We start from the raw sequence: 17068 nt of genomic DNA on the forward strand, positions 1-17068 counted from the left end.
TACAGCCTATTTCACAGTATAATCATCTTCCTGTTTTACATGGTGGAAATCGGATACCGTATTCGGCGTAATAGCGCCCTGCTCTAATAAGTGCCCACGGCGATATTTGCTAATATATTGGCTAGTGAACAATCCCAATTAGCACCCCTTCGGACTGATCAATGTACACAAGACTTATTTATTCGCGTATAATACGCACTCATGTGCAATATGCACCCTTAATCATGGGCAATTCTGGAAAAATATATCTGTCGTAAATAAACATTTCAGGCTGTCAGCATAAACCATGAAATTTATCTTTCAACTCTGTTTTTTTTCACCAAAGTAATATTCTAATAAGAGCCCCCTATTTCTAATTTTGAGAGCGCCCTGAGTGCTTATTACGTCGAATACGGTAGTTTGATTGTTAACAGTCATATATCAAGGGAAGTAACTCCAGATCCATACTTCATTAATCAAGATACTTGTTCCTCCAGACATTCATAACAAAGTCTCACTGTACAAAGATGAAACTAACTGATGTGTAATCTTCTTACCCACTGACACAATATGCTGCATATCAGATGTTGCCCAAATAACCAACAACAGGAAGACCACATTTATGAAAGGTTATGTCAAACTTCAGATGACAGAGTCAAAATGGCATTGCTGAGATATTTGACACCTCTGTCAATAAAATTAGTCTTGCTTGTTCCACACATTAGAAACCTGATCCACAGACCATTCATTCGAGAATCCAGTGTAAATATTACAATAATACATTTGATCTTATACACAGAATGTTGTGTACGATTAATAAAATGTGAAAAATATTTTCCATTACCTATCACTACTGGTATTACACTTAAATTATTGTTTTTGGTAAATGACTACTCTTAACACCATATTATTCTGCTTAAATAGTAATATCTGTACAATGCACATACTTTTCTCTACATCTCAAATATTGCGATTACATGAAAACATGAAATATTGAGCCGAAATTATTTCCTGTAGATTAGTATAAAATATGCAGAAATTTGTTATAACATTGTAGAATTAACTGTATAATTCTTAGTAATAAATGTGTTAGTATTTGAATAATTTTGCTTTGTTAATTTCTCTCACATCAACCAACGAACAAGAAGACCGTAAATGCTAAGCCTGTAAATGCATGGTGTTGAACAGAGTGCAACATGGCGGCATTGGTAGACAGCAGATCAGTCATTACTTCACCAGGCTTTCCAGAATCTACTGGAAAAATATAGACGAGGAATAAGATCCATCTCTCCACACCGGAACCTTCCTTCAGTGACACAATGACCATCAGTTTCCCCAATCCTGTTCCATCTCGCTGGTGTAGTTCCAGTGGTAGATGAGGTACATCTGTTTCAACCTCGACTCCATCGATGAATGCCATCGTCAACAACTGATCAACAGCGGAAACAGGCTTCTGGCTTAAAAAATGGACCATTTGTGAATTTAAAAAACAACAAAACCGTTTGATTCCAGGAAGAATTTGTTTCAGTGTCTCTGCAATTTGCAGTATATGACTGTCCGAGCAGCGCACAGTCTGAAACCGACCTACTGACCACATGGGTGACCACACCCTTCCTGTACCACGTTCCGAGCTGCAGATTCCTACTGAAGCATGCTAGAGGAGTACTTTCCTACTGAAATCCCTCAACACAGACATGGTGAGATTCCTTGGCGTAACAGCGCAACTGCCCCAATTTCAGTCACAGATAAAAATCAAATCTGTGATTTCCCATCCCATAAAAACTCCGTCTCGGTAGGATATATCTGAAATTGAATGGTTTGGCAGCAATGTGATGTCCTTAAAGCATCAAGCATATTCTTTGATCTTCCTAGCCAAGTCGTCCCGAACACTTCACTTCATCACAGGGCTTGCATCTAAGCTATTCCGATCTGTGAATTAGAGTCCATTCTCTGTAACCAGCAAGTCGGTGATGCCGTTGTCAACACAAGTCTATTGTTCTGTGAAGTGAGAGGAGCGTGTTATCTTGGACTTGCTCAGCCTTACAGGGGCTACACTCCCTGTCATATATTGGTCTCCGTCTTACTGTTGCTGTGACTCAGGGTTATCGTGTGAGGCAGAGTGCCGTTTTTGCGAACAGAGTTGTGGTGTTTGGGCGAGGAGTTGACAGACTCCCCACCGTCCTCTAGACTTGCCTTGTGGTAGCTCTCAACGGCCTTGTACAGGAACAGGTAGTCGTCCTGCAATGGAAGGAAGGAAGAACGAATGAAGGAGTATGGGTTTTAATTCATTATTCAACATAACAACACCAGGGTGCCGTTGTACAAAGCGTTGTCTTTGCGCTAAGTGATTGTAACTCCCATACCTTAACATAGACTTATGACAGTCACTAGCACTAAGGTTGTTTTGTAAAAACAGCCCCTGGACAACATATCCTTTCCATACACAACATACAAACACAATATTTTGTATTTCAAAACACTGGTATATTTTATTCTCAAAGAATAACCAATCCAGGATCATACATAAAGAAATATCAGCTCTCAGAAAGTGCCAGACAATTAGTTACGTTCATAGATTAATATCTTCAAAAGTTCTATATGTAAATAAGGCAGAACAGTATCACAGACCAGAGAAATCTATATCATATAATTGCAGCCTTAAAGGGGAAGTGTACACGCAAAAATCACTTTCTTTCTTTTTCTAAACAAAACGCAATTTCAGAATTAGTTAGTATCTGTGTTTGAAAATATAAACTAATTTTTTTCACAGTGAAAGTAGGAAGCTCACAATAGTGTGAAAATGATATGCCGTTATGAGGCCTTCGTTTTTCGAGCTGAACAGGCCTGAGTTATCCCCCTTAGATTATGACGTAATTGGTGCCAATTCAACTGGGTCCCTGTCTATTCTCAACGCAAAAGATATCAAGTACCAGTTTTCAGTAAAACAACATGGCCTACGACACACTCCGGCGCAGTGGTGACTCAGCATAACACTATGCTGGCTGGCATCTGAGACGCTAGAATCACACACCTGTACCTACACCACGTGAAGCGGCTCTAACAAAGCATGATGACGTCATAATGTTTATCAATTGGCACCAATGACGTCATATTGTAAGGGGCATAAGCCATGGTGTTTTTGTTATGGAAATAGAACACTTTGTAAATGTGAAAAATATAAATCATTTTAATGCAAAAAATATGTCAATTATTAGTGATATTTTTATATTTTTGTCTATGACACTTCTAGGTTAACACTTTTAATGTGGAAAAAGTACAATAAAAATAGGTTTATTTCCGTGTGAACTTGCCCTTTAACATAGACTTATGACAGTCACTAGCACTAAGGTTGTTTTGTAACAACATATCCTTTCCATACCTAACATACAAACACAATATTTTGTATTTCAAAACACTGGTATATTTTATTCCCAAAGAATAACCAATCCAGGATCATACGTAAAGAAATATCAGCTCTCAGAAAGTGCCAGGCAATTAGTTACGTTCATAGATTAATATCTTCAAAAGTTCTATATGTAAGTAAGGCAGAAAGGTGTAACAGACCAGAGAAATCTATATCATATAATTGCAGCCTTAAAGTGTGTTGGAATAAATGTTTGATGCAGGATGTTTATAATGGCATGATAGGGAAATCATAATGAAAAAAGTGAACCTTAAAAAATATAGTGAAAACTCATTACATTTAAGGTCAGATTGGCTGCTCTCTATAAAAAAAAAAACCAAGCATTTTGGAAACCAAATGTTTTTCATTACGTTTAAATACAAAATGGTTGTCCTCTCCAGAAAACATGCCCGCTGTGCTAAGGATGTAAAGTTGTCTGGACAAACCAGTGGTCAATGATGCGAGCATCACTTTGAACTGCCTGTGTAGGGTTAAAACAATCAACCAGGTCACATTTTGGAGCAGGTGATTGTGGCCACGTGTTCCCCATTTTAGTCAACTCCTGTGACACGAATGAGATAAGCATAACAATCCCCTGGATCCACATGGCGGCCTATTCACTAGCTCAGCACTATTCCATGCAAGCTTGTAAAAGTAGTAGTATATACTTTACAGAAGTTTTGATGAAACTCTTTCAGTCATTACAGAGACAGAAAAAACATTTGGATGATATCAAGAAGTGAGTGAGTGAGTGAGTTAACATTTAACGTCACATCGGCAATATTTCAGCCAAATCGTGATGAAAAGCAAGAAGTAATATATGAAATAGTTAGGGCACAACATAGACCAGATAATTTCTGTTTGGTTATAGTCTTGCCCTAAAAGCATCACAATTACACGTACATTGGCTATCAATTATATCAAGTATTTTGATACAGACAAGTGGTTCAAGGTAAAAGAAAAGATTCTTTCCTTGAGGAAAAAACAAAATTCCCTGACTAAACACCAATTTGAATTAAAGTCATCATTTAGGAGATAAACCTACTGTGTTTTGAAATTTGATGTAGTCCCACTGTAGTCCCACCTCTTTATTTTAATTTCGAACCGAGCGCTTTGTCGGTTGTTTCAATGGGGAAATAGCTTACCAATCAGGGTCACCAGAGAACATTTTCCTAAAGGTTTCATAAACATTTCATTTGTATGCAAAAGATATGTCTTCGTTAAATCTTTTAACGTCATCATCGAAGCGGTCAGGGTTGCGGCCTAGTATGCCCAAAACATTTGATATCAAACTACCATATTTCCTCCATTTGACAATATGCCATCTTTTAATTTCGCGAGAGCCCTTGACTCGCGTGTATTAGAGACCTGGCTGGTATTAGAGACCCAGCGTGTATTGAGGAAATATAGACACGTTTTACAGTTCATATGGGCGGTGATCGATCAGCAGCCATTTATTATGAAACGATATGTAGGCTATCTTTGTATTCATACCCACGTTTTGTGAAGAGGCTAAATATATTTGAAAGGGGTTTCCGTAGCAAAAAGGAAACCTCTTTTTAACCAATCAGAATCAAACATTCATCAATGCCATGGTAGAAATGTCCTTCACTCGGGAGCTACCTTTGTTCCGATGATGCCTGGTCTTTTGAGATGGTAAAGTTTGGCCAGCTGGTAGAGATCCACATTCTTGTCCTGTGTCAGCTGGTTGTACATCGTCCACAGCGCGCACAGCTTCCCCGCTTCCACCCCGCCATACCTGCGGAGGCAGTCACACATGATGAGGACATACAGTAAGGGAGTTCTCATCCCAATCAATAAACTGCGTGCATTCATATTCAGGTCTCTGTTACAAAAACAGGAACCCAAACAAAAAAGGTTTTTGAGATGAATACAATTATTAATGTTTTTCTTTGTTTGTTGTTAACACCACATCTCGCAATATTCCAGCGGTCTATAAATAATCAAGCTGAGCCAGACAATGATTGATACTGTGAACAACGATCAACCAAATCACCGAGCCTGACCACCAGATCCATTTTATCGCCACTTACAACCAGCACAGGTTGCTGGGGACCTATTCTAACCTGGATTCCTCAAGGGGTTACAATTATATTTAATAACAATATTGTTGATGTGATATATAGTAAGGAAATTAAGTGAGTTGGTTTAATGCAGCTTTAAAGAATATTTCAGTAGGATCAGTGTGAGATCACTGTTTGTTTGTTTGTTTGTTGTTTAATGCCGCACTCCGCAATATTCCAGCTATATGACTTCAGCCTGTAAATAATCAAGTCTGGAACAAGACAATCCAGTGATTGACATCATGAGCATCGATCCATGCAATTGAGATACGATGACATGCATCAACCAAGTCAGCGAGCCTGACCCCCCTATCCTGTTAGTCGCCACCTACGACAACAACGGGTTGCTGAAAACCAATTCTAACCTGGAAGAAAACCAATACCAACTGGGAAACACAGCCTGGACAAATATCAGATTTAAAAAGAATACTTTCGAAATTGGAGGCATACAAAGGAGCATGATGTTTAATAAGTCAAATGGGAAGCTGGTTAAACCAGCAAATACACACCATGCCTGGTGATAGGGGAGAAACATGTCAACATCTTAGGCAATGGTCATTGGGTAAAGGGTGAGCTGGTCAGTTGTTTTTCATAGCACAGTCATTGAAAGGAATATCTACCTCTCGATACACCAACTCTTCAGTACTGTACCACTACACCAAGTAGACACAAATGAAATTTGGCATCTTGAAAGTATGTGCAAACTTAGGCTAACTTTCATTGAAAAATCTTGTCTTTTGTCAACTAAGGCCAACTTACATTGAAAAAACTTTTATTTTGTCAACTAAGGCCAACTTTCATTGAAAAATCTTCTATTTTGTCAACTAACGCCAACATACATTGAAAAATCTTTTATTTTGTCAACTAATGCCAACATACATTGAAAAATCTTCTATTTTGTCAACTAACGCCAACATACATTGAAAAATCTTCTATTTTATCAATTAAATCCAACTTTCATTGAAAAATCTTTTATTTTATCAACTAAGGCCAACTTTCATTGAAAAATATTTTACCTTATCAACTAAGGCCAACTTTCATTAAAAAAATCTTTTATTTTGTCAACTAACATCAACTTTCATTAAAAAAACAACTTCTGTGGTCAAATAAGGCCAACTGCCAACGAAAAATCTTTTACACTGTATTTTGTTAACAAAGGCCAACTTTCATTGAAAAATCTTTCGTTTTGTCATGAGTTGAGAGACTTCTTTTACACCATCAGCATAATTTAAGCAACATAATGGCCACCAGTGTCAAATATTCACAATGACCAACAAGTCAGCTTGTGATGTGCAGGGGCCAAATAATTCCTCAGAAATCCTTTAAGGTCCTTACAATCAAAAGACAATGAAATAACAGCTATCAGTTTGACAAACCTATCAACAACTATGACAGGTCCAATGTCATTCTCCAGCTGCCATTTCTGCGCTGTCTCTATCAGCTGGAACACTGTGTGTAGAGGAGAGCATGCTCCCGGCCATCCGTCCACCGTCATCAACTTCGTCTGGAACGTGTAGTCGTACTGGAAAAGACAGATTACATACAACCCTGAATCAGGCATTTTGCCTACTATTTCATGGAACTTTTGAGGACATATTCAGAGTAACATGTAAGCTTTAACAAAGAAGTAAAGAGTTTTCAGACATATAAAACAAGTGCAGAAAAAAACACAAATGAACTGCCATCAAATTGTTATAACAAAAGATTCAAGTACATGGTATAGATCTACAAGCCCTTCACATTGGTAATAGGGGATGTATCCTACACAAAACTTTGCATAAACATTGAGAGCGGACACAAATAATTTGCACAGCAAGTCCCATGGCATGCAAAGATATCATGAAAGTCTATTTAATTATGAGGTGAGGAGAAATGGGGTTTAACGTCGCGTCCAAGATTATTGCACTTAAATAGCAAAAGGCATGCATGTGTGTGTGTATGTGTGCGTGTGTGTAATTGTGGCTGCTTGTACTAGTCCGGACGGATGCCGATTTACAGTGCTAGCACACTGAGATACCATGTCGCAGTTTAACATGAATACCCCACTCAGACATAGTACACTGACTTTGAGCCGACCAGTCCTTGTTTTAGTCCCTTAATGCCGAGCACCAGACAGGGTAACAACAAGTATCATCTTTTAATGTCTTTTGGTATGACGCAGTCGGGGATCAAACCCAGGACCTTCCACTCTCCAGGCAGATGCTCTACCACTAGACCATGGAGGTGGTCCTATTTAATTATGAACAAGAAAAGTTCAATTTTACTGTCCACATTCGATATTCTTTACTTTAATTTTAAAAATTTACCTATTATTTCAAGCAAGAAAACTATCATCTATAATTTACATAAGGGTTCCAACATACTTCATATTTCATTTGTTGTTACCCTGGCATCACCATTATAAGAATGGAACAGCCCCAAACCATTATTGAGGGTGCCTGGGACTCTTGCACAAAGATCCAATCCAATCCCTGGCAATGGTTCCATTACTGATTTAACTCCCAACAGGAACCCCAAAGCCTAAAGTGTCACTGCTTGTGGACGAGGTCATAATCAGGGCAATTCTGGGATTCCAATGTATGGCCAGCAGATCCTGACAGCAAAGGGACACAACTCTGTGTTGTCACTAACCTGTGTTGACTCCAACAAGAACCCTCTGGTGACACATGTGGACACCTGCTCTTCTTCCCGTGTGGTCAGCTTGAAGGGACAAGCCTCAAACTCCATAGGTTCTTCCTTCTTTGGCCAAAATTCTTTGAAATCCTGTTATCAGAAAAATATTATTCACTCCATCATGAAATAATGAGCCAGGGATATTGGTAGCTTGGAGATAGCAGTCTACCATGGCATGATAGGATCTCTTGTAGCAGCAGCAGCAGCTTGCTTTGCTGTCATGTGAGACGTCTCTCCCAACCACTTTGACCAAAAAATATTAGGGCCTTGTTCCTTAAAGCAATCTTAGTGTTAATACTCTTGTAACTCCCATTCTCTAACACAGTTACGATAGTCGTAGTGTTTGCAAAGTATCAAGCTCTTTATTGCCCTTGCAATTGTTCACATCAATAATGAAAACTGGTCATGAAGACATCCTCTATATTTCCAGAGCTTTCATTTCAGTAGCCCCAACACTAACCCCTTGATCCATTCCCGTGGTTCTCATGATCCTAAATTACCCGCCCTTGATTTCCATCAGTGGATTTGATTTGCTACGCTACTTAGTCTAACGTACCAATCAGAATGCGAGTTACAAACCAATGTCTCAATGTTGGCTTGGCGACATCAACATGTTAATACAAGTTACCTCCCTTATCCATTTCCTTTTTCCCTATCTCGATGTTTGATTGGTCGGTAAAATGTGAAAGAAAATCAAGGGTGTGGCACAGGTTGCAGTGTTGTTGGGGAAACCCATCAGTACAGGAATCGGTACGTTTTTTATTATATTTTATTTAACACTGCACCTCATCAGCTAGATGAAGGAGGTCTGTAAATAGTCAAGTCTGGACCAGAGAATCCAGGGAATGACATCATGAGCATCGATCCACGCAAATTGGGATTTGATGACATGCATCAACCAAGTTACCGATTCATTTAGTCGCATAGGTTGCACATGTATGAGGATATCGAACCAATGATCTCAATCAATTTGAGATTTGAACTTAAGATCTATGTATCCTGGCACTGATAAGGGAAGCAACTCTGCACATAGAGATGCAGATCAAAATGTCCTCCTTTCTACTATATTTCACCCACCTCATTGTTGACGTAGGAGAGGACGATGATGACAGGGCTGTTCCTGTCCCACACCATTCTCCAGAAGTCTTCTACAGTAGACTCCAGCGGGTGCTGGGTTACGATGAACTCATTTGACTTGCTGTAACCCTGGCAACAGAGGAGAAATTAACACATAAAATGTTTATCTTGTGGTAATGTTTGCTTTCTTCTATTCCCACACATCAGTGCCACCGTAATGAATAAAGAGCATACATTGTATATCCTTGGCCTTTTAAGATCAAAATTTCATTTTGGGCCAAACAGAACATACTTGCAGATATCCAAATATTACTGAACCAGTATTTCAAATAAGCAAACAGGCTTTTTCATTTTCAGATATTTTGACATTTGACACATGTATGCGTCTGTCCTAACCTGCATGTAGGTGGCGTTGATGTAGTCGGACCCGTCCATGCCTGGCTTCACGGGCAGCAAGACACGCTTGAGATTGACAGGCAGAAAGGTGCTGTTGCGGTTCTTGGCTTCATTGACTGGTTTGAGAGCTTGAGAAATCTCATCATCATTCCTCTTGTGGGCTGTTACCAGCTGGGATTTAAAGAATTGATAAAATCATATTGACATGAACTCCATCAGTACAAACTATAGAGTTCTGTTGGCTTGAAGCTCTGTAGTTCATCTTGTTGTGTTTCCCCCTAATCCCAACCCATGATATGTTTTCAATCCCACGTCCTAATCCAGGATGTGTACCCCACCTTACACCCCGATCAAGGGTACTTCATCTAGGTTATATCCAATCCTACACCCCACCCAGCATGTACTCCACCCTACACACCCCACCCAGCATGTACTCCACCCTACACACCCCACCCAGCATATACCCCACCCTACACACCCCACCCAGCATGTACTCCACCCTACACACCCCAACCCGCATATACCCCATCCTACACACCCCACCCAGGATATACCCCATCCTACACGCCCCAACCAGGATATACCCCACCCTACACGCCCCACCCAGGATATACCCCTCCCTACACACCCAACCCAGGATATACCTCACCCTACACACCCCACCCAGGATATACCCCACCCTACACACCCAACCCAGGATATACCCCACCCTAACACCTCACCCAGCATATACCCCTTCCTACACACCCCACCCAGGATATACCCCATCCTACACACCCCTGCCAGGATATACCCCATCCTACACACCCCACCCAGGATATACCCTACCCTACACACCCAACCCAGTATACACCCCACCCTACTCACCCCACCCTACACACCCCAACCAGCATATACCCCTTCCTACACACCCAACCCAGTATATACCCCACCCTACACACCCCACCCAGGATATACCCCTCCCTACACACCCCACCCAGGATATACCCCATCCTACACGCCCCAACCAGGATATACCCCACCCTACACGCCCCACCCAGGATATACCCCTCCCTACACACCCAACCCAGGATATACCTCACCCTACACACCCCACCCAGGATATACCCCACCCTACACACCCAACCCAGGATATACCCCACCCTAACACCTCACCCAGCATATACCCCTTCCTACACACCCCACCCAGGATATACCCCATCCTACACACCCCTGCCAGGATATACCCCATCCTACACACCCCACCCAGGATATACCCTACCCTACACACCCAACCCAGTATACACCCCACCCTACTCACCCCACCCTACACACCCCAACCAGCATATACCCCTTCCTACACACCCAACCCAGTATATACCCCACCCTACACACCCCACCCAGGATATACCCCTCCCTACACACCCCACCCAGGATATACCCCACCCTACACACCCCAACCAGCATAAACCCCATCCTACACACCCCACCCAGGATATACCCCACCCTACACACCCCACCCAGGATATACCCCACCCTACACACCCCACCCAGCATATACCCCACCCTACACACCTCACCCAGTATATACCCCTTCCTACACACCCCACCCAGGATATACCCCTCCCTACACACCCCAACCAGCATATACCCCATCCTACACACCCCACCCAGGATATACCCCATCCTACACACCCCACCAAGGATATACCCCACACAACACACCCCACCCAGGATATACCCCATCCTACACACCCAACCCAGTATATACCCCACCCTACACACCCCACCCAGGATATACCCCATCCTACACACCCCACCAAGGATATACCCCTCCCTACACACCCCACCCAGGATATACCCCTTCCTACACACCCCAACCAGCATATACCCTCTCCCTACACACCCCACCCAGGATATACCCCACCCTACACACCCCACCCAGGATATACCCCAACCTACACACCCCACCCAGGATATACCCCACCCTACACACCCCACCCAGGATATACCCCTCCCTACACACCCCACCCAGGATATACCCCTTCCTACACACCCCAACCAGCATATACCCCACCCTACACACCCTACCCAGGATATACCCTCTCCCTACACACCCCACCCAGGATATACCCCTTCCTACACCCCCCACCCAGGATATACCCCTTCCTACACACCCCAACCAGCATATACCCCACCCTACACACCCTACCCAGGATATACCCTCTCCCTACACACCCCACCCAGTATATACCCCTCCCTACACACCCCACCCAGGATATACCCCTCCCTACACACCCCACCCAGGATATACCCCTCCCTACACACCCCACCCAGGATATACCCCACCCTACACACCCCACCCAGGATATACCCCTTCCTACACACCCCAACCAGCATATACCCCTCCCTACACACCCCACCCTACACACCCCACCCAGCATATACCCCTTCCTACACACCCCACCCAGGATATACCCTCTCCCTACACACCCTACCTAGGGTATACCCCACCCTACACACCCTACCTAGGGTATACCCCACCCTACACACCCCAACCAGCATATACCCCTCCCTACACACCCCACCCAGGATATACCCCACCCTACACACCCCACCCAGCATATACCCCTTCCTACACACCCCACCCAGGATATACCCTCTCCCTACACACCCCACCCAGGATATACCCTCTCCCTACACACCCTACCTAGGGTATACCCCACCCTACACACCCTACCCAGGATATACCCCTTCCTACACACCCCACCCAGGGTATACCCTCTCCCTACCCCTCACCTTATACTGGTTCTCCAGCAAGGCCTCTGGGATGGTCTCAGCTCCATCTCTGGCAGGCATCGTCAGCTTCTCGATGTACGGTGTGAGAGTGTCTGCCGTCACCTCTGTGTCTCCCCCACCCAGGATATACTCCACCAACACGTCATGGATGAACATATACTGGTCCTGGAACATGCCATATTATCTAATTAATATGTGTCACAAAATCTGAGAACAGAAAAAAGGAGATCGACAAGCAGCCAACAATTTGAAACACCCTAAAGTTCAGTTAAAAGTGAGTGAGTTGGGTTTACACCACATTAAACAGTATTCCAGTTCCAGTTCCAGACATATGTATATCACAGCATGTCAGCTTAATGTGGGGGGAAAGCCACTTTGTGAAATCAACAAGCCGAGTATGGTGCTGACAAACCTAGAAGCATAACTGAGTGAGTGAGTTGGGTTTAACGCCGCTTTTAACAGTATTCCAGTCACATTGCAGCGTTTCAGCTTAATGTGGGAGGAAAGCCCGAAGTGATGCAGGTCTCAGACGTTTACCACTTTGTGAAATCCACAAGCTGAGTATGGTGCTGACAAACCTAGAAGCATAACTGAGTGAGTGAGTTGGGTTTAACGCCGCTTTTAACAGTATTCCAGTCACATTGCAGCGTTTCAGCTTAATGTGGGAGGAAAGCCCGAAGTGATGCAGGTCTCAGACGTTTACCACTTCGGTGACACCCAAGAGCACGGGTATGGTGCTGACAAACCTAGAAACAAAATCGGTGCGAACAGGGATTCGAACCCACAATCATAGGTTTTTTGGCATGCCCAAGGGACGCAACTCTGCACAGCCACCCGTGCCCCCTAGAAGCATTACTGGGTGAACCAGGAGTCGAACCTACAATCAGGTTTCTGGCTGCCCAAGGAACAGTTAAGGCTTGAAAAGAAGTAGGAATACATAAACAGAACTAGTCCAAGCATATGACAAGGAACAAGAAAAGAATTCAGTCAATACAATATTTATTGCCAGGGTATATCTTTGTATCCAGTACCTCAGTTTGCACAAGGAAGTTTCGTTGTTTCCGGATATGCAGGATGAACCCTGGGATATTGATGAGACTCTTTTCCTCCATCTTAGCTATCATGCTGTCAATCAAGATGTAAGTTCCTGTACGCCCAACGCCAGCACTGGAATAGAAACATCTCTATGATTGTACCCATCGTGTTAGAATGAATGGTGGCTCTTGGGTCATTGAGGTTTATTAACTAGCATCTTAATGTAGGGACCCCATAAATACTTAAGCCTTAACATTAGGGCGATGATCAAAAGCCTGTGGTTATCATTCTTTGTAATGATCACTGACAAACAATCTGGTTCAGCATAACAGTTCTACCTACCAGCGGAGCACAACTAGAGGTCCCCTAGATCGACCTGCCTTCAGTGTACAACTTAAGGTACCCTCCCCAAGTCGACTTACCTGCAGTGTTCAACTATAGATCCCCTAGATCGACCTACCTGCAGTGTACAGCTATAGATCCCCTAGATTGACCTACCTGCAGTGTACAACTATAGATCCCCTAGATTGACCTACCTGCAGTGTACAACTATAGATCCCCTAGATTGACCTACCTGCAGTGTACAACAATAGATCCCCTAGATTTACCTACCTGCAGTGTACAACTATAGATCCCCTAGATCGACCTACCTGCAGTGTACAACAATAGATCCCCTAGATCGACCTACCTGCAGAGTACAACAATAGGTCCCCTAGATCGACCTACCTGCAGTGTACAACTATAGATCCGCTAGATCGACCTACCTGCAGTGTACAACTATAGATCCCCTAGATCGACCTACCTGCAGTGTACAACAATAGGTCCCCTACATCGACCTACCTGCAGAGTACAACAATAGGTCCCCTAGGTCGACCTACCTGCAGAGTACAACTATAGATCCCCTAGATCGACCTACATGCAGTGTACAACTATAGGTCCCCTAGATCGACCTACCTGCAGTGTACAACTATAGATCCCCTAGATTGACCTACCTGCAGTGTACAACTATAGGTCCCCTAGATTGACCTACCTGCAGTGTACAACTATAGATCCCCTAGATTGACCTACCTGCAGTGTACAACTATAGATCCCCTAGATTTACCTACCTGCAGTGTACAACTATAGATCCCCTAGATCGACCTACCTGCAGTGTACAACTATAGGTCCCCTAGGTCGACCTACCTGCAGTGTACAACTATAGATCCCCTAGGTCGACCTACCTGCAGTGTACAACTATAGATCCCCTAGATTGACCTACCTGCAGTGTACAACTATAGATCCCCTAGATTTACCTACCTGCAGTGTAAAACTATAGATCCCCTAGATTTACCTACCTGCAGTGTACAACTATAGATCCCCTAGATCGACCTACCTGCAGTGTACAACAATAGGTCCCCTAGATTGACCTATCTGTAGTGTATAACAATAGGTCCCCTAGATCGACCTACCTGCAGTGTACAACTATAGATCCCCTAGATCGACCTACCTGCAGTGTACAACTATAGATCCCCTAGGTCGACCTACCTGCAGTGTACAACTATAGATCCCCTAGGTCGACCTACCTGCAGTGTACAACTAGATCCCCTAGGTCAACCTACCTGCAGTGTACAACTATAGGTCCCCTAGGTCGACCTACCTGCAGTGTACAACTATAGATCCCCTAGATCGACCTACCTGCAGTGTACAACTATAGGTCCTCCCCCTTCTGGGTTCATCTCAGCAGACTTGCGGACAAAGGTGAGACAGGGCAGCGTGTAGTCAGGGACGCCATGATCAGGCCACTCAGTGTAGTGGAACTGGTACACCAGCCTCTCTCCCACACCCTTCACGGAGTGCTTCTAAAGACGAAAACACAACACGTCAACACGGGATCACAAATCCATTGATCAGTCATTTATTTCAGTAATGACATCAATAAAAGAAACATATTTGGTTACCTTCTTCAGAGTTTTCCACAAAAGTCACCTATACATCTGCTATATGACACAGCTAAGGAGGGGAGTCGCCAAAACTTATTACAACTATAAAGGGGGGTGCGGAGAATGAAAAAATGACACAGATCCATTTTTTTAAAATAAAAATATTATTTAGGGACTAGACATTTATGACAGAGAGCGGATCATTAAAAAATGTTACAAGTATTTGGGTGTGTGTGTGGGGGTGTGTGTTTGGGGTGGAGGGGAAGCGTGCGGATGAAAAAAATGGGTGGTTGTCGGCAAAATATGATACAGTCCTTAGACCAATCTCCCCTCCATCATCAATGTACCTTAAACAACCTTACAGCATGAACTGTTTCTATGAAACCGTGCAATCTGCTTTGGATGTGAATGGCGGAGTTCCTGCTATCCTCAGTGTATAGTTCATGGAAAATCAAATCTTTGACTGTGCTATAAGATCGAGAACTTGTATGGACATACCGATATCTATAATATCAATCACAGTATTGTCTAGCCCAGATATGATTATTTACAGACCTCTGTGGTAAAGCTGGAATATAGCAGGAGAAAACTGGACTGTGTCGAAAAACAACATTCCTCAACTCAGAGCTCCACTCAGTGCTAATAATGACCACGTGGTAACCAGGATCCACTGTAAGAAGCAGTGTTCACACCATCCACAACGTCAGTGATGACGGACGAGTGTTTCACCAATATCCCTCTTACTATGACACCGGTCTCCATCAAGACCTGTCAAATCCTCCATAGCAGGTTGTGTCAGGGAGCTGTGAGCGTTGAAAGCCCAATCAAAATGAAGGATGCATAGCTTCTTGAGCCATCACCTGTCAACTTTCTCAAACTGTTCAGCTTCAACCTTCTACCATTCTATACATTATAATTCTAGGTTTGGAAAAAGGGTATTCATAAAATCGTAGAAGGATTCTGAAAGAAATCATATCAAAATGTAAAAATATCATCCAAGCATTGTCTTTTCCACATATTTGTTGCTCAGTGTTCAGCCAAGAAACTGAACAAGTGGGAACAGGGATACCTTCTAAACTTATGGGGCCAAGCTCTGAGAGATTACATAGGTTACTGCTGCACAATCACTGCCCACAAGAAACGTCACTGATAATGTTTCACATGACATCTTTCTCCGATGCAACGGGTTGCAGCAACAGCATCCAATGTCACATACAGTCAAGTCTCCTTAATCCGACACTTGTTAATCCGACAATCGGCTTTATCCGACACTAATGATGGGAAACGATTAAATCAGTGCTATTTAGACCTGTTAATCCGACAGTCTCGCACTCCGACACCCCTAATTTGCAACGAATTACCAAAATCACTCATTGATCAGTCTGGTTAATCCGACACAGTGATCAGTGTACTCCGTGGTCATCTGCCTGCGAGTTCACAGCCCGTGTTTTGATGCGAGACGAATCGGATGGTAGCTAAACTTGCTTAACAATAAACAATTATAAATTGGTCATACAGTCCGTAACAGTTGTTTTGTGTTAAACTTTAGAGGTTGCATGATTAGAAAACATATTCCGCCAACAATGTAACATAACAATATGAATATTTATTTTATATTTTTTATTACGTGTTTAAATCCTTATCTATCGTGTAGTTGTCCGATTTTCGATCACGAAAGTTGATACTACTAAATTTCGTTTATCCGACATACTCGTTAATCCGAC

The 17068-nt window shown here is 43.0% G+C and overlaps 1 protein-coding gene across 5 annotated transcripts in view; it reads right to left on the reverse strand.

Moving 5' to 3' along the window:
* Nucleotides 1-319: 319 nt before the first annotated feature.
* LOC124144274 (tyrosine-protein phosphatase 99A-like) overlaps nt 320-17068 on the reverse strand; it is a 101744-nt gene continuing 84995 nt past the window's right edge. For all 5 annotated transcript variants that reach the window (XM_048396798.1, XM_048396797.1, XM_048396795.1 and 2 more), the window contains 9 exons: nt 15100-15263; nt 13422-13557; nt 12391-12555; nt 9613-9783; nt 9217-9345; nt 8098-8229; nt 6843-6988; nt 5006-5141; nt 320-2217 (listed from right to left, as the gene is read on the reverse strand). In XM_048396798.1, the coding sequence (XP_048252755.1) occupies nt 2041-2217; nt 5006-5141; nt 6843-6988; nt 8098-8229; nt 9217-9345; nt 9613-9783; nt 12391-12555; nt 13422-13557; nt 15100-15263 (1356 nt within the window). In that variant the 3' untranslated portion in view covers nt 320-2040. The remainder of the gene's footprint in view (nt 2218-5005; nt 5142-6842; nt 6989-8097; nt 8230-9216; nt 9346-9612; nt 9784-12390; nt 12556-13421; nt 13558-15099; nt 15264-17068) is intronic.

The sequence above is a fragment of the Haliotis rufescens genome, unplaced genomic scaffold (genome assembly GCF_023055435.1).
Source record: "Haliotis rufescens isolate VD_foot unplaced genomic scaffold, xgHalRufe1.0.p SCAF_16, whole genome shotgun sequence".
Lineage (NCBI taxonomy): Eukaryota > Metazoa > Mollusca > Gastropoda > Lepetellida > Haliotidae > Haliotis > Haliotis rufescens.